The sequence below is a fragment of the Adiantum capillus-veneris genome, chromosome 15 (genome assembly GCF_014529385.1).
Source record: "Adiantum capillus-veneris isolate H3 chromosome 15, ASM1452938v2, whole genome shotgun sequence".
NCBI lineage: Eukaryota > Viridiplantae > Streptophyta > Polypodiopsida > Polypodiales > Pteridaceae > Adiantum > Adiantum capillus-veneris.
Genome location: NC_140945.1, coordinates 65,567,941 through 65,591,207, shown reverse-complemented (window position 1 = coordinate 65,591,207; position 23,267 = coordinate 65,567,941). Strand labels below are relative to the sequence as shown.

At 43.5% G+C, this 23,267-nt stretch overlaps 1 protein-coding gene across 1 annotated transcript; it reads left to right on the top strand.

Moving 5' to 3' along the window:
• Positions 1 to 1,146: 1,146 nt before the first annotated feature.
• On the top strand, positions 1,147 to 22,114 carry LOC147440808 (26S rRNA (cytosine-C(5))-methyltransferase NOP2B-like). The gene is made up of 19 exons (XM_086482638.1): positions 1,147 to 1,317; positions 1,428 to 1,549; positions 1,626 to 1,695; positions 2,365 to 2,504; positions 17,866 to 17,929; positions 18,028 to 18,161; positions 18,262 to 18,345; positions 18,771 to 18,845; positions 18,917 to 18,988; positions 19,061 to 19,134; positions 19,214 to 19,266; positions 19,416 to 19,525; positions 19,601 to 19,669; positions 19,761 to 19,835; positions 20,121 to 20,213; positions 20,295 to 20,374; positions 20,456 to 20,555; positions 20,632 to 20,888; positions 21,499 to 22,114. Exons 2-19 carry the CDS (start codon positions 1,430 to 1,432, stop codon positions 21,644 to 21,646), a joined length of 1,818 nt encoding a protein of 605 aa, XP_086338764.1. The 5' UTR covers positions 1,147 to 1,317; positions 1,428 to 1,429; the 3' UTR covers positions 21,647 to 22,114.
• Positions 22,115 to 23,267: the final 1,153 nt, after the last annotated feature.

Sequence of the window (23,267 nt, the reverse complement as noted above, 5' to 3'; positions counted from 1 at the left end):
CCTAGATGTATCCTGAGGTTTGTTTTGGGATTTTTCCCCATGATTTCATGATATATCTTTCATGGTTTTTCCCATATGTCTTGTATATGGAGCTCAATGATTTTTTATGTAATGTAAAGGGTTGAAAACTCCACTTTGTGTGTGTGTGTGTGTGTGTGTGTGTGTGTGTGTGTGAGAGAGAGAGAGAGAGAGAGAGAGAGAGAGAGAGAGAGAGAGAGAGAGAGAGAGAGAGAGAGAGAGAGAGAGAGAGAGAGAGTCATTATCATCCTCGGAGGTCAAATATGACCTATGGGACCAAGAAAAACATACATGGTGCCTCTTATTTAGAGGGTACATTGGAAACATGACTAGATGCAGATACAACAAAATTGTGATATCTGTCGCTTAGGGAGTGGGGAGAGGGTGGGTAGGTTTGGGGGGGAGGGGGGTATGGTATGGGAGTTCTTGGAACCCAAAGTTCCTCAATAATGGCCTTTCCACGTCGATAGATGGCCCATTTACCTGTTGCTCGAGCATCTCGCACCTTCTCAAGTTCTTGTTTCTTGATTTTGAGTTGAGTGAGGGCCTGGCTTATCCAAACTTTGGAGCCCTTGAGTAGTCGAGCTTGCTGTAGAAGTGCTATGCGCACCCCTTTGTTTTTGAAGACAAGGGTGCCTTGGTTGGTGCGCTGGTCATGATGGACCTTCTTGATTGTGTTGGGATCAAACTCTGTCGGATGAATGGCTTGGTTGAGCTTGGTAAAGGTCGAGATATAATCATCGTTCTCCCCCCACCAGGTAGAGGGCAGACCATCGATACAGAGAGATAGCCCAATCCTTCCCGTCGACGACGTTTTTGTATGCATTCATCTACCTTGGAAGAGACGGCGGCGGTTGCTTCGTTGACTTGAGAGGCAAGGTTTCCCATACTTGCAGTGAGCGTGTGCTCAATTTCCTTTGCTTTGGCAAGAATACGATTGGTGTCGACTTGCTTTTGTAATTCGAAGAGGGTCTCCAAGGCCGCAAGGCGCACCTTGATTTTCGTGTTTTCATCTTTAAGTTCTCGAATTTGTGCTCGTAGAAGATCTGTTGGATCCACCCGTGGTGTTGTTTGGTGTGGATGACCTCCCTCGTTGCATCTTGTTTTGAAGAAGAACAAGCAAGCCCTTGGAGGTGGGAATAGGGGTCAAATAAGCGCTTGGGGTTTGAAAAGCTGAGAGAGCAAGCACTCAAGAGCGGCAGTGAGGACCAGGGCTTGGCGAGGGCAAGTTGTTGCTGCAGGGCGAGCTTGGGAAGCAAGTGCCACTGCCGCAGTAGAGGCTGCCTGACGACAGGGAAGGTGGGGCTGCACTCTGGCTGGTTCGAGACCTCCCCTCAGGGCTGAGAGAGAGAGAGAGAGAGAGAGAGAGAGAGAGAGAGAGAGAATTTAAAGGTTTGCAATGTCTACAGAAATGGCATCAAAACTTCAAAAGAGTTCTAAGAAAGAGAGGGCATTGAAGAAGGAGAAGAAGGTTCTAACAACAGAGAAAACAGGATCAAAGAATGAAAAAAAAAAGTCCAAGAAGGAAAAGGTCTGGCTCGCATCATCTACAGGATGCAGATTGAGGGTATTGTTTCTGTGACAAGCTTCATGCTTTTCTATATTAGGTGTTTTCGAAGGATGACGTAGATGCCAAGCTTCAACTGTTGAAAGATGATGACGATGAAGGCAACAGTGGTATGTATTGCATAAAATCTACAGCGTTAGCGTATTGCTCGCGTGTGTTGTTTCAGGCTCTAATTATCTAGCAGTAGTAAAATTTGTCCATTCACGTAAGCACATGCGAAGAAAGTTTTTTTTTGGTCTGACATGTTTGTCTGTCTGCGCCTCTCAAAATATTTCATCCCCCCCCACCCCCTTCCCCCTCTCCTTACATAGTTACAAACAGAGACAGATGTATAGATCGATAGGTAGATAGCATTCAGATGTATACTTAGCTTGCATAAACAAAACAGCGTTCAATCTCTAAAAGGGATATCAGGGCACTAGCAGCTGTGCCTATAAGGTGACAATTTTTGACAGACGATTTGTGCTCTGCCAAGAATTAAGTATTGACCACCTTTTTAGGGGTGGGGATGCTGCTGTCGTTCAGATGGAGGCAGTGTTTGTATCCTCTTTGGTCTGGCAGAGGAAACCATAACCCTAAAGCCTCATGTCTTTCGTGATTAAAATCCTTCAACCTTCAAAGTATTCGAGTGTAACGTTTTAGTAAGAAGGTCAAGACTCAAGTGATCTTGTTTTTTTGCACTTTTATGTCAAAGCACATATTCTTTTAAAATACACATGGCTCATGCTACTTTGCAATGCAATACCCAAAGCTTAACGAATTCTCTCTTGATGATATAGGAAGCGATGAAGAATTTGATGTGGAAAGAAAGTCACGGCTCCTCGATATTGAAAAAGCTAAAGAAGAGGATGAGGCTGAAGCTGAACTTCAGTTGAATATACAAGATAGGCATGAGTACTTCAGACTACCAACCTCGGAGGTAAAGTTTGTATATAAGCTTGCTTTGAATCGAGTGTTGGTTATTGTTTTTCTCTTTTGGTTATCTCATTGCGTATTAAGAGGACCTCTTGAAAGCCAATTTCGTGATGGTGTTGCAGTAGTTCAGTTTCAAAATCATGGTTGTGTGCTCATTACTTAGTCACCTCAAAAGTTCATTGAGAATGTCATTTCAACAAGATGAGTTTTTGCTTGTTTTGGTTGCAAAGTTACACACCCTTCTTACAAAGTCTTTGGTGGTCATTATCTATTTTCCTTTTTCTGTGAGAGAGAAATAAGATGAGAAGAGATTTTGCCATCACCTCTCCTAAAGAGTCTTTATAAAAAATGATTTAGCAACTTCTCCCACAAAACACACTCTCTCTCTATCTCTCTCTCTCTCTCTCTCGGGATAGTTCCCTACGACGTTAAAATACTCTTCTTCTTCTTCTTCTTCTTCTCTCTCTCTCTCTCTCTCTCTCTGTGGATCAAGAGATTAATACCTACACTCACTTATGGTGAGGAGACTGCGGAGTACACATATGCATACACTTATATTGGGGTAGTCTTCATTGGGCCAAAGTTTTCTTTGAAGAGAGCAGCAAAGACTACACCGAACTGAGCGTATGCAGCCTTGGGAGAATTGTAGAGGATGTGTTTGCAGGTTCAATTTCAGGAACCCGGAACATAGCTCTGGCTCTTTGATACCTTGGTAGCTTCAGCTATCCTCTCTGGGGTTCATGTTTAGGGATTCTCTTTGACTCGAGATCGGTGGAGAGGTATGGAGAGGCCCTTGGTATCTATGCTCTCTTGGTTGATTAGAGCGGAGGCCTTTGTGCGACACGAGATTATTAGAGTGGAGTTAGCCCCCCCCCCCCCCCCGCGTGGAGATAGAGGCGCTTACCAGATGTACAACTTATGGGATACTACCAGAGAGAGATATGCAAGATTGTTCCTTGAGTCCTCCATACAATTAGCTTTATAGGGGGCCGCATCATGTTGGTATGCACAAATGTCATCATGGTTCTAGATACATGGCTTCAACATGGACAACTTGCCTCCCTTCCAATACTTCCTTGATGCACCATCGTTGTATCTTAATCGGGTAGAGATTACTAGACTCATTTGCCAAGACTTGGCCCAGTTGGATACCAAGATAACATGAATAGAGTCGACACAGGAGTTGATCACGAAGATGGCTTTCTATAGAGAGCAACTTCTCCAACTTAGGGAATGGGTTTGTGATTCGACCCAGCTATATGAATACACATCTATCTCATGGGTTACGGTGTGCCATTGGTTAGATACGAGCATCTTCACACCAGCTTGAGATTGAGACTAGTAGATTTAGAGGGATACCAGCAACTAGCAAGATATGCCACCTATGCCATATAGAGCGAGAGATGGAGACACATTGTATATGCTAGTGCACAGTGTATTACGAATTACGGAGTCACTTCCATTGTCTATTCGGAGAAGGCTTTGGACCCTTTTAAGAGTCATAATGATTAGGACCAGAGATGTCTTGGATTGTATCTACTTGAGTTACACAGGCACAGAGATAGTTTACTGAGGAGATCTGGCTCAGAGACAACTTACTTATTTCTTTACACCAGACACTAGACAGATAGAGGAGCAGCCACCACTGCAAAGGTTAGCTCATTGTATCTACTTGGGTTACACAGACACGAAGATAGTTTACTAAGGAGATCTGGAGAGAGACAATTCCAAAGACAAATCACTGATTACTTCACATCAGAGAATGGACAGATAGAGGAGTAACCACCATTGCAAAGCTTAGCTCATACTCACACCCGCGGTACTCTCACTGACAGAGCATTGGATCAAGATGCCCATGACTGAGGAGAGGAGGTGTAGAGCATTGATGGAGATTACATCAGAGAATTCGAGCCATACTATCTCGACATTCAAAGTATAGATGAAGATGAATTTATCACCCATTGTATCTTTCTCTTGTATTGGGCACCCATTGTATCAGTGATCACATATACCCCACACAGTTTGTTGCTAAATTGGCTTTATCTGACATAAAAATAATTCTAAATGAATTATTGGAATTTTAAGTGAGAGGGTTTTTCTCACTGGAGACATCCGAGTACAGAGTATCCCTAGTGTGTCATTCAAAATAATGACAGGAGCACTGTGAAAGGGAATATCTGTAAGGCCACCAGGAACGGGTACTTCTGATGCGTCACAACGGATGGGTGACAGGAAGCATCAATAAAGAAGTATCCGACCATCCAGGAACGGACATCTCTGATGCGTCATAGGATGGGTGACATAGAGCATCGTGAAGGAGATTGTACCGTAAGTTCGGTAGGAACGGACTAGGTGATGGGTATTCTTGATGCGTCACAAGGTGGGTGACGGGTGCATCGGAAAGGGGATATCCATAGGCGAGAGGAAACGCGAACTGGAAAAGAGGAATATGCGTAAAGACGCAAGCACAAGAATAAAGATGGGTTCTGAGAAGCTTTTCTTAAAAAGTGGAAAATTTTAACGAGTTTTCCGGGAAGAGCAAACGCTTTCCCGCGAGGAATCTATGTCTGCATTGCATTTGTGCATGTGGTTGCATCCAGGGACGCCTGGGAAGTGTTGTTAAAAGCATTGTTTTAAACTTATAAGGTTTTATTGAGTTTTTGGGCAGGTTCAGACCAATTTTAAAATATGTCGGCCGTCCACTTAATAAGTGGGCAGCCACTTAGAAAATAAAGCAAACAAAACCAGCCAGCGAATTCTCTCTCCCTATTTCGGGTAGAATTGGGGGAAAAAAAAAAAAAACGGCCGCGATCTCTACGCGAGCAGCTATTTGTGCCGTGGTCAAGGAGCTATAAAAGCACCACATGCCCTCATTGAAAAGGGGTTACCAGCGTCAGCAAGAGAAGACTCTGCCGCCAGTTAACGCAAGAGATCGTGAGACTACGAAGCACGGAAGTCGCTTTTCCTGCACAAGAGCGACAGGTATCTATTGTGGATTCTCCATACGAATTGTTGTCGCGTGTTTGCTCGTGTGTTTGCAGGTACTTCATCGCGAAGGAGAAGCGAGAAGGCTTCGGCCTACGCTTGGGAATTCCGAGAACGGAATTCGAAAATTGTCTACGGAGTCTCGATTTCGAGTACAGACGGAAAAAGGATTGAGAGCTCGTCTCTCGGATTTCCCTTATGGGAAGGAACGACCATTGAGTCAGAGATTTAGAACGGAGGGGTTTTCTCCGGTTCTTGTGCTTGTAAAAAGATTCTCCCTAATAAAGAATTCTCTTTAAGGGGGGGGACCAGCCCATCTTCTGGTCCCTAGTACTGTGTCGATCTTCTCTGTCTCTCTATTTATTTCTCTCTATATCCTTTGGCTTCAGTATTAAGTGAGAAATCCTATTTATCCGAATGTATTCTATATTGTTATGCGCTCCCGTTTGTGACACAGTTCCAGCTAGTAGCACTTCTAGATTCATTTTACTATCTCTTTTTTTGGAATTAGACATGGTATCAAAGTCACCAGTTTGTAAAAGATTGGTCTCATAGGTCATTTTGGCCTTTTGAAGACGTTAATATATCACTCTGTGTGTGTGTGTGCGTCACGTCGCTCACCCGCCAACCCTCGTCTCTCTCCTCTTTGGAGGAGATCTTTATCACTCCCACGCGCTGAAACCCCCCCCCCCCCCCCCCCCCCCCCCCCGCATTCCGAAAGTGCAGAAATTTAATCGTCACGCTACTCGGCCTCTCTCCCCCACAAAAATTTAGAGTTCAGTAGAAACTCGGAACCTTGCAGAAATTCATAAAATTTTAGCAGTGCAGAAAATTTTCAAATTTTCAGCAGTTTCAGAATTTTTTCAGAATTGGAGAGAATGTAGATAGGTGTGGCATAAACATGTATGCGTAATGTGGGAATACCTATTGGTTTAGAGTCGTAGAGTGGACAAATATGCAATACACATGTATGCATAATGTGGAAACACCTATCTACATAGTGTGGTTTTCTGTACTCTTTCTCTCTCTACCTCTCCCTCTCCCTCTCCCATTGTGGTTCTCGAACTTGAAGAAGCAAGTTGACAAGGACGACCCTCTGGAGCAGGGATTCAAAAATGCAAAGAAGAAATGTGCGAGACCATCAACAAGATTAATCGCAACCTCCTAGGCACAATAAAGACGCTTAAAGAACGTATGTCGGCTCAAGAAAGCAAGATAAACATACTTGAAGATCGTGTGACGACCCAAGATGAGGAGATTGCATTACTCAAGAAGGAGCTTGTAGAGGTGCGATGTTAGGTGCAGCAGAATGAATGTTGTATTTTCTCCAGACTAGTGATCCTTATTGCTCAAAGGTTCCTTTTAGTTCTTAGGGAAAGAGAGAGCTTTTCCGTCTTGTAGAGTGTTGTGGTCACGAACAAAGTTAGTGGATGTTGTGCGTGCAAATGAATGAGACTGAGAGAAGGAAAGAGAAGAGATACGACACCGAGGTGTTGTAAAACCCTCCTCCGAAGGCCCCACTCTCGTCGGCGAGAGTGGTCTACTTTGATTGCACAAAGGTGTACAATGCGTATGCAATGGGACTATGCCGATGACGACGACGACGACGACTTGATGGCTGAAATCTGGGATCTTTTATCTGCTGTTTTTCATGGTCTTCTTGGTGGCTGAAAATGACTGTTTTCTTGCTGTGGTTATGGCTGAAAATGATCTCTTCCTTCGGGGTTCATGCTGCAGATGAAAACGCTGATGCTTTGTACCTGCTGAGCTGCGTTTTAGGGCAGATTTGCACCTGCTGAAAACGTTGCCAATGATGAGGAACACCTGCTGAAAAACGCTGGTCTAGAGGGCTGAAATCGCTGATGATCTGTTGGCAAAAACGCTGGGATGGGTAGAAGGTCTAGCGTTAGTGCTTGATGAGAAAACGCTGAAGTGACTTGCTATGATGGGGCTGATCTGCAAGCATCTGCTAACGCTAGGGCACTGTGGGCGAGGGCGATCACCGCAAGAGTGGAAAACGCCAGGGCTACTGAGTTGATGCAAAAAGGCCAAGGGGAGAAGATGCAAAAACGCGAGGAATGGTCTGAGGGGGTACTGCTGAGAAGTTGCCTGTTGAGCGGGAAGCTCCTGCTGCCTCTTCTGCCAGAAAGTGCTAACTTTGTTTTGCTTATATATTAACTTAGCAAAATTGCCCTACCTACTTTTGTTGGAAAGTCACTTAAATATAATAAGTGAAAATCCCAATAAATAGGAAAATAGGCTAAATGCACTGGAAAATTCCCCTAACTGATGCTAATGGATTCTGATGGGAATTTTGATGATCATGCTGTGTGCAACCGGAGGATATGCATCTATGCTAAGTGATTGGGCATGCACAGTCTACGAATAGACTCACAAAAGTGCCAGATCACTGCTAATCTAGACTTGATTGAACTGATTGAACCCTATTGTGGTGTAGTTTGTCCACGGACACATAGGGTTGGGATGTGTCATGTGACATCGCCTCCTTTTCAAAGCGAGGTATTGGTACCGAACTGTATGGCGTCGAGGGAGATCGCCAACAACATCCAGAATCCTCGAAGGGACTCTTCGCCAGCCCACTCTGATGTGTGGGTTGTGCGGTACTTGAACTTCATAAAGGTATGCAACGCTTGCTTCTATGGGCCGCGCTGAAAGCGACACAAAGTCTTCTGAATCTGCTTTCTTGCTTCAACTTCGTCTAGAGTCCTGCTTCTTCCGTCTTCAAGAATCTCCTTGGTTGAAAATTCTTGAAACAATCTCCAACACAAAACCATGAACATACCCATTCCATGTAAAGTGAAGGAAAAAAATCTTGTCTTCTCTAAAGACTGTATGCAATGTAGATGAACTAATAGACGGAGTGATAATGCCCATGCTTGATGCTCATACTTTCATGTGCTCATTCTACGAATGTGTCATGCCAAGTAAGAGACATGGAATGTGACTTCCTTACATACATACTTTTCAGCTTTCCATGAGAAATCCGCATACATTCGTGCTCATCTGTGAGAGAAACGTGCTCAACATACAATATGTCATGCCTAGGAAAAGGGATCACAAAACGATGCTGACTAAAATACAGGAAACCTTCACGAATGAAACACTCGAACAATGCGTGCGTATCAATCATGCGAACACATAATACTTCCTGTGAGGGTTCTTTGGACCTAGGCTCGAGAGCCAAGATCTGTTGTTCTTGAAGGGATTCTTCTTGACTGGGTTCTTTCTGAGGGGGTTCTGTTGACCTAGGCTCGAGAGCCAAGATCGATCCTGCGTGATTGATCGAATCTTCTTGTGGGGGATCTGTGGACCTCGACTCGAAAGCCAAGATCGATTCTTCGTGATTGATCGAATCTACAACGAGGTTAGCTTCGCTAGAAAAAGTATCTACTAACACCTCATCCTTGTGAACAATCACATCATCTTCATGCAATTCATCATGCTTGTGAGAAATCACATCTTGATCATGCAAATCATCTTGCTTGTCATTGTCATCCAAATCATTATGCAAATCATTGGCATCCAAATCATCATGCTTATCATTGTGCTTCAAATCATCATGCAAATCATTATCATTCAATTCATCATGCTTCTCATCATGCAATTCCTGTGTGTCATGCTGTGGAGAAGAGAAACTGAGAGAGTCTCCTTTTTCCGATTCTGTTGCATCTGTGCCTGAGCTTGAGAAAAGAGTCGCAATAACTCTTGCATTTGTGCTTTGTTCTTGCGATAAAATTCTGCTTCTATGGCTGCGTGTCACAAAACGGGAGCGTACACGAGCACTTGAAAATCTGAAAATTAAAATACTTTGCAAATGTGAGAGAAGGGAGAAGATCGACATAGTATTGGGGACCAGAAGATGGGCTGGTCCCCCCTCGTTAAGAGTATTCTTTTATTCAGGGAGAATTCGTATACAAGCACGAGAACCCGAGGAAACCCCTCCGTTCTGTAATCTTAGACCCGAAGGTCGTGCTTTCCCGTAAAGGGCTTGGGCACAAGGCCGTTCCTTCCCGTAAGGGACTCAGGCGCGAAGCCGTACTTTCCCGTAAGGGACTTAGGCGTGAAGCCGTACTTCCCGTGAAGGGCCTTCCCGTAAGACGGGAGTTTCCTGCAAAACAAACCACACAAACACGCGACAACAATTCGTATGGCGAATCCACAATAGATACCTGTCGATCTTGCGCGGGAAAAGCGACTTCCGTGCTTCGTAGTCTCGCGATCTCTTGCGGCAGAGTCTTCTCTTGCTGATGTTGGTACCTCCCGTGAGTGAGGGCATGTGGTGCTTTTATAGCTCCCTGGCCATGGCACGAATACCTGCTCGCGTAGAGATCGCGGCCGTTTTTTTTTTTGGGGTTTTTTGGTGCTGTTCTACCCGAAATAGGGAGAGAGAATTCGTTGGTTGGTTTTGTTGCTTTATCTCCTAAGTGGCTGCCCACTTATTAAGTGGGCGGCCGACATATTTTAAAATTGGTCTGAACCTACCCAAAAACTCAATAAAACCTTATAAGTTAAAACCAATGCATTTAACAACACTTCCTAGGCGTCCCTGGATGCAACCACATGCACGAATGCAATGCAAACATAGATTCCTCGCGGGAAAGCCTGCCTTCCCGCGATTGTTCCTGCTTTTCGTAAAAAGCTTCATTGAACCCATCTTTATTCTTGTGCTTGCGTTCTTACACGTATTTTCTTACTCAGTTCGGATTTCCTCCTTAGCCTACGGGATGCCCCCTTACTGATGCACCCGTCACCCATCATGTGACGCATCAGGGGCACTCGTAACCCGGCCCTTTCCACCGAACTTACGGAAACTCCTTCGCGATGTTTACCGTCTCCCATCAAATGACATATCAAAGTTGTCCGTTCTTGATGGCAGTTCCTGTAGCTACAATCTTTTAACAGTTCTTAGTGCACACAATAAAATATCCTAAAAAAGAGATTAATCATTAAAAATAAGAAAATAGTCCAATTAGCAACATTACCCTTCTTTCTTGGTACTTAACGCTCGATGGCTGCCATATCTTCTTCGTAGGCTTTTCTTTCTGCTTCTCTTTCTTGGTCCAACTCCTCCATAGGAGTTAGTGCAATCTTTGTCGTAGATGGAAAAGGGGGAGGGTCGGAAAAACCTCCTGGTGGGGAAAAGTCTTCTTCGCCTCTCTCATGCTCATCACCTCCAAGTGAAGTATCCATTCCGCTTCGAGTGATGACCATTCTGCAATCGTGGGTTCTTGGGGGTCTTGGGTTCTTAAGTCCACGAGGAACTTGGGTTCTTGCGGGTCTTGGGTGCTTAAGTTCACGAGGAACTTGGGTTCTTGAGGTTCTTGAGTTCTTGAGGTTCTTGAGGTTTTCTTTCGCTTGCAAATCGCGTTGGAGAAGGATCTTCTCTTCACCCGAGTTCTACCCTTTTCTGCGGGCGCACCCCTTGGTGGCCTTGCGCTCACACCAAGGTTGCTTTTTCCCACCTCACGTCGATTGGCCGGCCAGTGCACGGTCCGCTCTCAATGAGTGAAAAAAGACACAAGGGGAGGCTGGACAAGCCCTTATTTCTTGGGATTCCTGTCACTCTTCAACAAAACACGATTAGGAATCGCCACGCCCAAGTAAACTTGGGTTCGTGCGATTGCAACAAGCAAAAAAAGTTCTTGTGGTTCTTTCCTTGAGTAATGCAGAACACTTCCAAAGCTCTGATACCAATGTAAGGTGCAGCGGAATGAATGTTGTATTTTCTCCAGATTAGTGATACTTATTGCTCAAGGTTCCTTTTAGTTCTTAGGGAAAGAGAGAGCTTTTCCGTCTTGTAGAGTGCTGTGGTCACGAACAAAGTGAGTGGATGTGGTGCGTGCAAATGAATGAGACTGAGAGAAGGAAAGAGAAGAGATACGACACCGAGGGGGTTGTAAAACCCTCCTCCGAAGGCCCCACTCTCGTCGGCGAGAGTGGTCTACTTTGATTGCACAAAGGTGTACAATGCATATGCAATGGACTGATGCAATGGGACTATGCTGATGACGACGACGACGACGACTTGATGGCTGAAATCTGGGATCTTTTATCTGCTGTTTTTCATGGTCTTCTTGGTGGCTGAAAATGATCTTTTCCTTCGGGGTTCATGCTGCAAATGAAAACGCTGCTGTTTTTCATGGTCTTCTTGGTGGCTGAAAATGACTGTTTTCTTGCTGTGTTTATGGCTGAAAATGATCTTTTCCTTCGGGGTTCATGCTGCAGATGAAAACTCTGATGCTTTGTACCTGCTGAGCTGCGTTTTAGGGCAGATCTGCACCTGCCGAAAACGCTGCCAATGATGAGGAACACCTGCTGAAAAACGCTGGTCTAGAGGGCTGAAATCACTGATGATCTGCTGGCAAAAACGTTGGGATGGGCAGCAAGGTCTAGCGTTAGTGCTTGATGAGAAAACACTGAAGTGACTTGCTATGATTGGGCTGATCTGCAAGCATCTGCTAACGCTAGGGCAGTGTGGTCGATGGTGATCACCGCAAGAGAGGAAAACGCCAGGGCTGGTGAGTTGATGCAAAAACGCCAAGGGGAGAAGATGCAAAAACGCGAGGGATGGTCTGAGGGGATACTGCTGAGAAGTTGCCTGTTGAGCGGGAAGCTCTTGCTGCCTCTTCTGCTAGAAAGTGCTAACTTGGGTTTGCTTATATATTAACTTAGCAAAATTGCCCTATCTACTTTTGTTGGAAAGTCACTTAAAAATAGTAAGTGAAAATCCCAATAAATAGGAAAATAGGCTAAATGCGCTGGAAAATTCCCCTAACTGATGCTAATGGATTCTGATGGGAATTCCGATCATCATGCTGTGTGCAACCGGAGGATATGCATCTATGCTAAGTGACTGGGCATGCACAGTCTACGAATAGACTCACAAAAGTGCCAGATCACTGCTAATCTAGACTTGATTGAACTGACTGAACCCTGCTGTGGTGTAGCTTGTCCACGGACACATAGGGTTGGGATGTGTCACGTGACATGCGATCACGAAACACACTCGAAGAGGGAGAGCTTGTTGGTAAATTGGCTTTATCTTACAGAAAAATAATTCTAAATGAATTATTGGATTTATAAGCGAGCAGCTATTCATGCCCGTGGCTAGGAGCTATAAAAGCATCACATGCCCTTACTCAAAGGGGAAGACCAATCTTTGCAAGGAGGAGATGCCGCAACAAATTTCAGCCGTAAAGAAGACGTTGCCGGTGATGCCCATGGCAGCCCCAAGTGTACCAAATGTCGCCAAGACCCAGTGCGCGAGTTCCCTCGCGAAGAAGTGCCTACGGAGCATGTTTCCATCGCGAGAAGTTGCTGTTTTTCTCTGTTTTCAGCCCATAAATGTCGTAGACGGAGCTGATTTACAAGAAGGAACCAGAGAACACACCTCTTCTGTGTGTAAGATTGGAAGAGAGGATTTTCTATGTAGAGATCTCTTCCGGGGAATTGTTTTTCGAGAATCGAGTTGCGTTTCGAGCATCGAGACTTTGAAGGTAACGATTTTCATGTTATGATCTCTAAGTATTTGATTGCAGGTGTATTTCCTCTTCGTGAGGGAGTAGGAGCAGAGGAAGGCATGAGCCTCTGCACGAGAAAAGCGCTCTGAGGAACTAGAGCCAGATCAGCCCAAGGGTTTCGTACCCGAGTTTGGGAAGTAGATCCACGGATCGGAGAGAGGTAGTCTCTCAAGTTGTGATCCGGAAGTTGGGATTCCCAAGTAAGGACTTCGTGTCCGGGAAAGCAGAGTTGTTCTGCGGGAAGAGGACTTTGGAAACAGAGTTGGGAAAGAGAGTTGCAGGGATGTCATGCCCTGAGTCTGGAAGGTGAGATCCAGAGGCGAGAACCTTGATTCTCGAGGAATTGGAATAAGGAACGGAAGTTCCTTGGAATAGGGTTTTGCCCTAGGAATCGGAAGCTGAGGCTTCCGGGAACCATCAAGTCTTATTCTAGAACGAACGTGGTAGTACGTTCGGTTCAAGTGCTTGTATAGACTTCTCCTCAGTAATAAAGATACTATTACAGGGGGGGACCAGCCCATCTTCTGGGCCCAGTATTGTGTCGATCTTCTCACTTTATCTCTCTCTCTCTCTATCTATTTCTCTCTATATCCTCTGGCTTCAATATTAAGTGAAATTTTATTTATCCGAGTATATTTTATATTGCTATGCGCTCCCGTTTGTGACAGAGCTTCAACTCTCAAGAATTGAAGAACTCAACACGATTAAAGAGTAAGCGTGGGCCACCAAAGAGAAGGGGGAGCAACACAAAAAAATGAGGACTTCTTGGGTGGATGTAATAACAAAGTCTCAACAAAAAGCGGACGAGACCGAGAAATGAATCGAGGTTACCAAGAAAGGAAATGGCAAGGAAACAACGCCCACACCCACCATTATTAACTTGACATTAGAAGAGGAGCAAAGGAGACGGGTGCGTGCGTTACATGTGAGATCTTAAGACAAAGATAATGTGGACGAAGAGGTAAAAGAACTCATGACTGTGATGGGGGTTAATGAGTCGACACATACGAGAGCTTGGAGAGTGGGCAATAAGAAAAATGGAAGCAATGGGGAAACCTCGAAGAAAAAGGCACTTGTCCTTCATTTCCCCTCCATGGAAGCAAAGGACTTTTGAAGAAAGACCAACTCTTAAGAAGATGGGCATCTTTCTTGGAGATGACCTCACCCTCTCGTAGATTGCTCACATGTAGGACGTAATGCCAGATATTATAGCGGCAAGGGAAAAAGGTAAGATTGCTTTTTACTGAGATAGAAGGGTGGTGATATTGGAGCGACTCTCCGCATGACGGTGCGAGACCGTGGGACCAGTCACCACATGTAAGATGCATCGGAATGAATGATGAACTTTGCTCAAGATCCTTGGTGTTAGAGAAGGATCTTCTCTTCATCCGAGTTCTGCTCTTTTTCCCCCTCGGCGGCCTTGCGCTCACACCAAGGTTGCTTTTTCCCACCTCTCGTCGATTGGCCGGCCGCTAAGTGCACGGTCTGCTCTCAATGAGTGAAAAGAGGCACAAGGGGAGGCTGGACAAGCCCTTCTTCCTTGGGTTTCCTGTCACTCTTCAAAAACACGATTAGGAATCGACATGCCCAAGAGGTCTTGGGTTACGTGCGACCGCAACAAGCAAAAAAAATTCTTGTGGTTCTTTCCTTGAGTCATATAGAACACTGCCAAAGCTCTGATACCAGTGTAAGGTGCAACGCAATGAATGATGAACTTTGCTCAAGATGAGTGATCTGCTCGTGCTCAAGGTTCCTTTTTCTTAGGGAAGGGAGAGCCTTCCGTTCTTTAATGAGAGAGTGCAATGGACACAAACAAAGTGAATGGACACTGTGCGTGAAGGTGCATGAGACTGAGAGAGAGAGAGAGAGAAGAGAATACGACACCAGAGAAGTTGTAAAACCCTCCTCCGAAGGCCCGACTCTCGATGGCGAGAGTGGTCTACTATTGATTGCACAATCTGGTACAAGTGTATGTGGAAGCTAACTGATGCAAGTCTAATGGGCTATGTTGAGGTGGACGGTGATGAGTCTATGGTTGAAAACCGAATGCTTGATGAATTTGCAAGAGGTCGAAGTTGTTGGGCTGATCTGCTACTGTTTGGCTTGCTAAGTGGTCACTGAAAATGTTGCTTGCTCTGCTGTCCAAAAACGCTAAGAGTGCTGATATCTGCGGATGCAAAGATGCGGTTGGAGACTGCTTGAAAACACTGCTACACTCTGCACTTGCTGGCTGAAATCGCCTGGCTGAATACGCTGGATGGCTGTTGCAAAAACGCTGAAAGGGCAGGCTGAAAAACGCTAGGCAGCAGGACACCCAAATGGCTAACTAAAGAGGCTTTGTGTTGCTGAAGTTCTTGGCTGAAAACGCTGATGGAAATCGCCAGGCAAGGCTGAAATTGCAGATGCGAATCGCCAAGGCAAAGCTGATGGAGCTTGTTGAAAAACTCCAGCAAGGGGGGGGGGGAGTCTTGCTGAGAGAGAGGGGGAACCTGTTGCGCTTTGGCCCGTGTTCTCCTTGCTCTTTTGCCCAATAGTGCTAGCCTAGGTTTGCCTATATATTATCTTACCCAATTTGCCCTACTCAATTCCCAACAAAAGTCACTTAAAATACTAAGTGAAAACTGTCAAAAATAGGGAAATTAGATTTAATGCACTGGAAAATGCTCCTGATGGATTCTGATGGTAATGCTGGTGATCATGCTGTGCGCAACCAGAGGATATGCATCTACTCTAAGTGCCTGGGCATGCATGGTCTACGAACAGACTCAAAAAAGTGCCAGAATACTTCCTAAGCTAGACTGATTGGGAGGGTGAGATTGAGAGCTGAGACAGACAGATTCTTGTACATTGCTATACATTGCTATATGTTACTTTACTCCTAGCACATCAGTGTATGCCGCACCCAGAGGACAGTCTCCTTTCTTTGCACTAGATGAGGACGTATGGGAGTTTTCTAGAGATGGTGACATCATTCTCTTAGGGGTCTTTAATGCTCGCACGAGAAATCATCAGACAATTTTCTATGATACTTCAGACAAGATACTGAGAGAGCTAGATACCAGTGACATGGGGCTAGACAGACATTTGTAGGATGAGTACATTGAGTATGGGAGATATTTGAGCTCAGTAGACACTGACTCTTTGTATTGACGCACTAGACAACAGAAATCAAGCACTTGCACAAAGACGACAGTCACTGAACATTCAAATCAAATCACATAAAGTCCATTGAGAAGACCGAAATGATCTATCGGCAACATGTTTAGCAATCGCATCTAGATCTATCCCAGATCTCACTGATGTCCGGATTGACTAATTCCTATTGCTATCATGTCCATCTCATCTGGAATCAGAAGACTGAAATGCTGCAGTCATTTCGTCTTTCAAACATGCTCTCAAACACGACTCACATGAGGGAGCACACAAAAATCAGATTCATTTCAGGAATTCCCATTTTGAACTACTTCTTTCATAAACTCATACAATAGAATACTGTCAGCCCGTTAGTATCCCTGAAATCTTGCTATCATGCCCATCTCATCTGGAATCAAAAGATTGAAATGCTGCAGTCATTTCGTCTTTCAAACACGCTCTCAAACACGACTCACATGAGAGAGCACACAAAAATCAGATTCATTTCGGGAATTCCCATTTTGAAGTACTTCTTTCATAAACTCATACAATAGAATACTGTCAGCCCTTAGTATCCCTGAAATCTTGCTATCATGTCCATCTCATTTGGAATCAGAAGACTGAAATGCTGCAGTCATTTCGTCTTTCAAACATGCTCTCAAACACGACTCACATGAGAGAGCACACAAAAATGAGATTCATTTCGGGAATTCCCATTTTGAAGTACTTCTTTCATAAACTCATTCAATAGAATACTGTCAGCCCGGTAGTATCCCTGAAATCCAATGGAAAATCAGTTACTTTATATTATCTGGGTAACGTGTGACAAAGGAGTGGAGTGACTCCCCTCTTTTGCAGGTCTCGTGTCTGCACCAGATTCAACCCTGTTGATCTGCGGGATCTCTCGGAATGGACGAAGCTAGACCGAAAGCCTCAAGGTAAAGTTCCAGTATCGGGGAGTATCTGCTAGGTCCTTCTCCTCCATCCACTTCGCATCCAATGCCGGATAGTTCTTGAATTTCACTAAGAACCGCCGTATTGCTTTACCTTTCACTTTTCTTTCCTTGTGCGCCAGTATTTGTTCTGGGATGAGTATTTCCACGCTCTCTGCCACTTCAGGTTGCTCCTCAAGCTCCTTGTCGACTGGTACCTCACCCTTGAGAGCTTTCAAAAGACTCGCATGAGAAGCATTGTGAATCTTCCAAGTATATAGCAACTTCAATTTGAAGGATACATCATTTATCTTCTCTTGAATCTAGAAAGGGCCATACTATTGCATACTTTGCTCCTTTCCCTTTCGTTTCCTCAGGCGTGCCTTCTCAAACCATAAGAGCCCCAATCATCTTCTTTCAGCTGCAAGTCGTGTCGATGTTTGTTTGGATAATTTTTTTGTTACTTAATGATTTTCATTTGAGATTAGGTTGGTTGTATTTAGATTTGCTATTGGATAAGATGTCTGTTACTCAATGACGTTCGTTGTAGATTAGGTTGCTTGTATTTAAACTTGCTGGAGACTTTGATATCTTGTAAAGCCAACTGCAAGGGTAATCTGCTCTTTGTCTCGAAAGAAGCTTTTTTTTTCCATTAAATTCAATTTTCTATGGAGATTATCTTCTTTCTTTGCTTTGTTTGTCATCATCTAGTTTATGTGTAAGAATAGACCTAGTGTGATTGCTTTGGTTAAGCAAGATTATGTATTGAATACAGGAGCTCGAAGAGGAGTCCCAGAGAGCACCAAATTTGCCTTCAATTCTACAAAGAATTAAAGACAGTGAGTTTTTATTATCTCATCGTTTGTTGTCTCTCTCTTCAAACTGGGGAAGAAGTGAGAACTACAAACAACGGCCTGCTTTTATTTTTATATTGTAGTTGTGCGAGTTCTTTCTGATTTCAAGGCTCTTCGCCAAGAGGATGTGCCTCGAAAAGATTATGTGAAGCAGCTCTCAAGTGATCTGAGTGCTTATTTTGGATACAATGATTTTTTTGTCGAAATGATCCTACAGGTTCTGTTATCAAACTGTTATGTGTTGTGCATGCACATACACACACGCACACAGGTGTATTGTTTTTTTCCTGGTCTGATGATAAGTTTCCTTTTCTCAGATGTTTCCTGCTGCAGAAGCACTCGAGTATTTCGAAGCTAATGAAACTCCACGGCCAATTTGTTTGCGAACGAACACCTTGAAGGTGCTTGCCTTTATGTTCATCCATTAACAGGTCTTCGCTGTTTTGAGGAGTATGCAAGTAAGCATATTGGTGTTGGTTTAGCTGTTTGCATTTGGAAAAGGATCTGCACACAGTATCCATCCAATCAAAAGCCTCCATTTTATGAGCAAGAGTGTGTGCATAGGTGTGTAGAGGAATCAAGCTTTGGAGTCAAGGGGATTTTGAGCGGTGGGCGTAAGAATGGAGGGCATCTGAGCAATGCTGAGGGAATTTTTTTAGAATAATTGACTTTTTCTCAGTATTAAGTCTTTGTCGAGCATCTTTCAAATTGCGGGGAGTTTATTAATACGATTGACATTCAGACTTTTTAAAGATTCATTTCTCACCTATCTTGGACCAGTCACTTGTTTGTCCTCATCATGTTTTTCTGACTATGTTTATTCTAGGCAAGACGTCGAGATCTTGCTGGTGTTCTCATCAACAGGGGTGTGAATCTAGATCCTCTTGGTAAATGGTCCAAGGTTTGTTTCTTGCTCTTAATGATTTAATCAGCACATTGTAGTTGCAGTTGTAACTATGTATCGTTTTGAAGGTTGGCCTCGTGGTGTATGAATCCCAAGTCCCTATTGGAGCAACGCCTGAGTACATGGCAGGGCATTACATGGTAAATCATCTTTGCAAGTGTAGTATGTGCTATCATGGTGGTGCTTTTGTCATGAGTCTTATTTGAATGCAGCTTCAAAGCGCGAGTTCTTTTCTACCAGTCATGGCGTTAGCTCCACAAGAGAAGGAGACAATTGTTGACATGGCGTATGCTTCACCTATACTTTTATAAACTCATTAGTAGGCATTTGGCAAGCATCTCAAAACACAGTATTTTATGATATAGGGCAGCACCTGGTGGGAAAACAACATATTTGGCGGCTCTCATGAAGAACACAGGTGGGAACTGTGATACGTCCTTGTGCTTTCAGGTCTTATTTTTTTGGGTGATGGTTTATCTCAACATTTATTGACCTTTTGCATGTGCCTTGGATGTTTGTGTACGGATATATGGAGTAAAGTTTTGATGCTTTTTCTCTGCCTGCAAGGAGTTGTCTTTGCAAACGAACTGAAAGAAAAGAGATTGAAGTCTTTATCTGCGAATTTGCATCGAATGGGTGTCACAAATGCAATCATCTGCAATTATGACGGGCGTGAGGTAATGATTTGTTTTTACCAGCTTTCAACTTCTGCTTTCGTTTTTGTGACAAGGGAATTATTTCAACTGTGTCAGCTGCCTAAAGTTGTTGGAGTCAATAGGATTGATCGTGTGTTGTTAGATGCGCCATGTAGTGGAACTGGGGTAAGGTTCTTGTTTCTAATCATCAGTCAGGCTGGCCAATAATGTTTACCAAACCTGTCTCATGTTTGCATTTCGTATGCATTGGTATCAGGTAGTTTCAAAGGACCAATCTGTGAAGATGTCTAAGAGTGATGCAGATATTCAGAATAGCGCTATATTACAAAAGGTTTGTGCTGGATAGGCAGTGATAATCCCTCAGCATCAGCATGTCTCTCTGGGCAGAATCAAAAAAATAACTTCTTTGATCACTCATTTGTTCAACGCTTCCTAAATTTGAACTATTAAAAGGGTGGACATGCATGGGGACATTTGGCAGCAGTTGCTCGATATATTTTGAGGATTACTCAAACATACTCCAACATGTGCAATTTTTACTTCGGCAGGACAGGAAAAAGATGTGCTTAGATAGGAACCATTGCATTTTCCTCAATGGCATGCTTTTTGTTTCCAGGAGCTGATTCTTGCTGCCATTGATATGGTTGATGCTTTCTCGAAAACAGGTGGCTATATTGTTTATTCAACATGCTCAATTACTGTAGCTGAGGTACATGGGTGGTGTAACATGATGTTATAATCGTGAACATTGATAAAAGCATTCCTGATTCTGGCATGCTGTTTCTTTCAGAACGAGGCAGTTATTGATTATGCTGTCAAAAAACGAGATGTAAAAGTGGTACCGTGCGGACTTGATTTTGGGCGACCAGGGTGAGGATAGGAAAATTTTGAAGTACTTGCTGATGATTCATTGAAGTCAGTCCTCCTGATGTGAGCCAGGGTTATCTGTAGGTTTATTCGATTTAGAGAGAAACGGTTTCATACTTCTTTAACTGAAACCCGTCGCTTTTATCCTCATGTACACAATCTGGATGGCTTTTTTGTTGCCAAGGTAAAGCTTCACTTTGATGATGGATGATTATTACAGGCTGGGTATTCTTTATTGACCATCCTATTCTCTCTCTCAGCTGAAAAAGCTGAGTAACAGCAAGGCACCTGGAAGTGAGAAGATGAATACCTCTGAGGAGCCTGATTCTGTGGTGACAAGTGAACCCGATCCTATTGAAAACCCTGATGCAGCTAATGAATCCATTGCTGAAGATACTGCACATGAGACACAAGACACAACAGGCAGTTCATCCAAAAGCCGGAGTATCAAAAGAAAGAAGCTTTTGAGAAGAGACTTGAAAAACTTGCCCTCTAAAGATGAGATATCCAAGTTGAGGTATGCTATGCGGTTTCTCTTCTCAGGTTTACATTTGTAGGCTATATTAAGATTCTTGCAAGAGTCTCCGTCTCCTGTAAAGAAAATTGTGTTAATATCATCTGTAGCTGCTTTTCTTCATTTTCTCTTCTTTAAAGATTTCAACCATAATCTTTGACAATCTGTTTGCTACTTCGATTTCATTTTGCTCTTTATCAGCTCAGATTCTCATGATAGGTAGGTATGTATCTTTTTAGTAAAAGCGAGTCAGTGCAATTGGGTCGGTAATACATAAATATCTGTACTGTGCTTCCTATAATCGACGGCTCACATCATTCTGACCTATGAAAGCTTAATGATAATGGCTAAAAGCACATTAACCCTAAATGTTATTATGCTTGCTAAGAGTCTTATGCTTACAAATTGGGTGGGTGCGTGGCAAATTTTTTGCAAATAAGATCAAATCCATGTTTCACTAGCTTTCTGGTGATATAGAATATGATAGACATATTTATAACATAGCCCAGGATCAAATCCAATTAGCATTTCTTTTTTTTTAATGCTGACCGACACTGTCCATGGACCTGCTTTTTGGTAAAAGTTAATGTGCTTTCACCCTAATATGTTGCAGGGAGGACAAAAGAGAAGCTTTTCGAACTAAGGCAAAGAGGAAGCATACAAGTGATGAATCATTGCCACATATAGAGGCAACAGGGGCAGCTGCTCATTCACAGGTAACAAATGGAGGTGGTAAAAGGAAGAAACACAAAAAGGGATGATTGATTGTGCCAGGACGGTTCACATGGAGCACCTCATTGGCAGAAGAAGGGGTCCCCTAGATTCATACTGCTGCAGCTTGATGGTGACAACAGACAGCTGTGCAAAGGGGACTGGTCTCTGAGCTGCATTGATCTGTAGCTTGATGAGAGATGGCTTTTCTAAAGGGGCCCTTCACCTGTCCACAGATCTATTGTCAGCGTAGGCTTTCATCGCTGCCTTGGGTGTAGCATCTCGCAGATTTGTCTCTTGTTTGCATTACATTCCCATGCGAGGATGCATTTAAGGATGCCCATTGAACTCAAAGCGTGCTTGGCTTTGGAAGGGGGAGTGCTTAGCTACACAAAAACGCTATTTTGGTGGTCTGTATGGACCATTAGCAGATGATTAGGGCAATGCGGTGGATTTTATGTAGAAGCCTTTTGAGATTGCCTGATCGAAATGTCAACTATGAATGGTAGGTGTGTTCTTATGGCTCTCCTGTTTTCAGGTCAAAAGTTGAAGGATTTATGGGTCTTCGCACAAACTTGTAAAATTTTCTCTGTTTTCAGCAAGGCGTAGCTGGGATTTTTCAATTTCAGCTGGTTAAAAGTACAGCAAAGGACACTTTGTTGCAAACACTAACGTGGTTGGCGGCGGCAAACATGTCTCATCTCAGTTTTTACCTTTGTTTTTATCTTTGTCTGTTCCAACATGCTTTCTTGCATTCATGAATAGACCCACTATTGTGCACTCGCCTGTCCCTTCGATAGTTATTGTATACGGCTTGTGTTTATTTACTGATTTAAATTGCATTCATGGCTATGTATGAGAAGTTATCATATTTTGTTGTAGCATAGACAGCGCAGATTTTGAGTGTTAGATGCAGTGAATGAGAAACAAGTTGGTGACACTACGTAAATAGTGGTTGAGAAGACGTCACTTGAGTGTGTATATGCATTGCAATCTATTGCTATACTGTGTTGCAACACACACATACACTGGAGGTGGCAGATCTATTGGGCATCAACTATCTTTTGATATTAAAAAGAGATGGAGCTAGAGTAAACTCTGATGCTCATCTATTTTCAATATTGTGTGAACCAAAGGGCCAAATTGAAGCTAAGTAGCTATAAATTAGGATTGTTTCAAAAAATCATTTTTTTAAAGTTTTGGTGTTAAGGTTTCTACCTTTCGCTGCTCGAGTTAACCATGCAGATTGTAGAGGGCGAGTGATGCTACTGGGGGCAGGAATCTAGCCTTGTATAAAGCCTATGTGACGCTCAGCCTTGTTTAACAAATCCTTCAATATTTTAACCTAGAAAATTGGTTTTGAACTATCCTTTTGCATATAGATTTTCATCAAGTTCATGTTGTGCTCAAGAACGAACAACTTGGGCAGTTTAACTCTTTCAAGACAATGGCAAGTCACATTCAAATAGTAGCTATGTGTGGATAATGAACACAGATGATCCAGATGTGATGGCATGGCTGATTTAGTTTGGGATGGTGTTTAGTTTTATGGGACAAGAAAACCCACACATGTAGCTTGTTAGTGCACTGACCTCTTGTGGGCAACCGGCTGTTAACGATCCACTTTTTTTGAATCAAGCATGTTTGGAAAAAAAAACTAGCTGCATGGTT

Excerpts from the sequence above, each read along its gene's own strand:
- LOC147440808 (XM_086482638.1), top strand. The coding sequence starts at position 1,430 with ATGGCATCAAAACTTCAAAAGAGTTCTAAGAAAGAGAGGGCATTGAAG. Across the intron at positions 18,162-18,261 it reads TTGTCGAAATGATCCTACAG|ATGTTTCCTGCTGCAGAAGC; the intron begins GTTCTGTTATCA and ends TCCTTTTCTCAG. Across the intron at positions 20,375-20,455 it reads CTTGATTTTGGGCGACCAGG|GTTTATTCGATTTAGAGAGA; the intron begins GTGAGGATAGGA and ends GGTTATCTGTAG.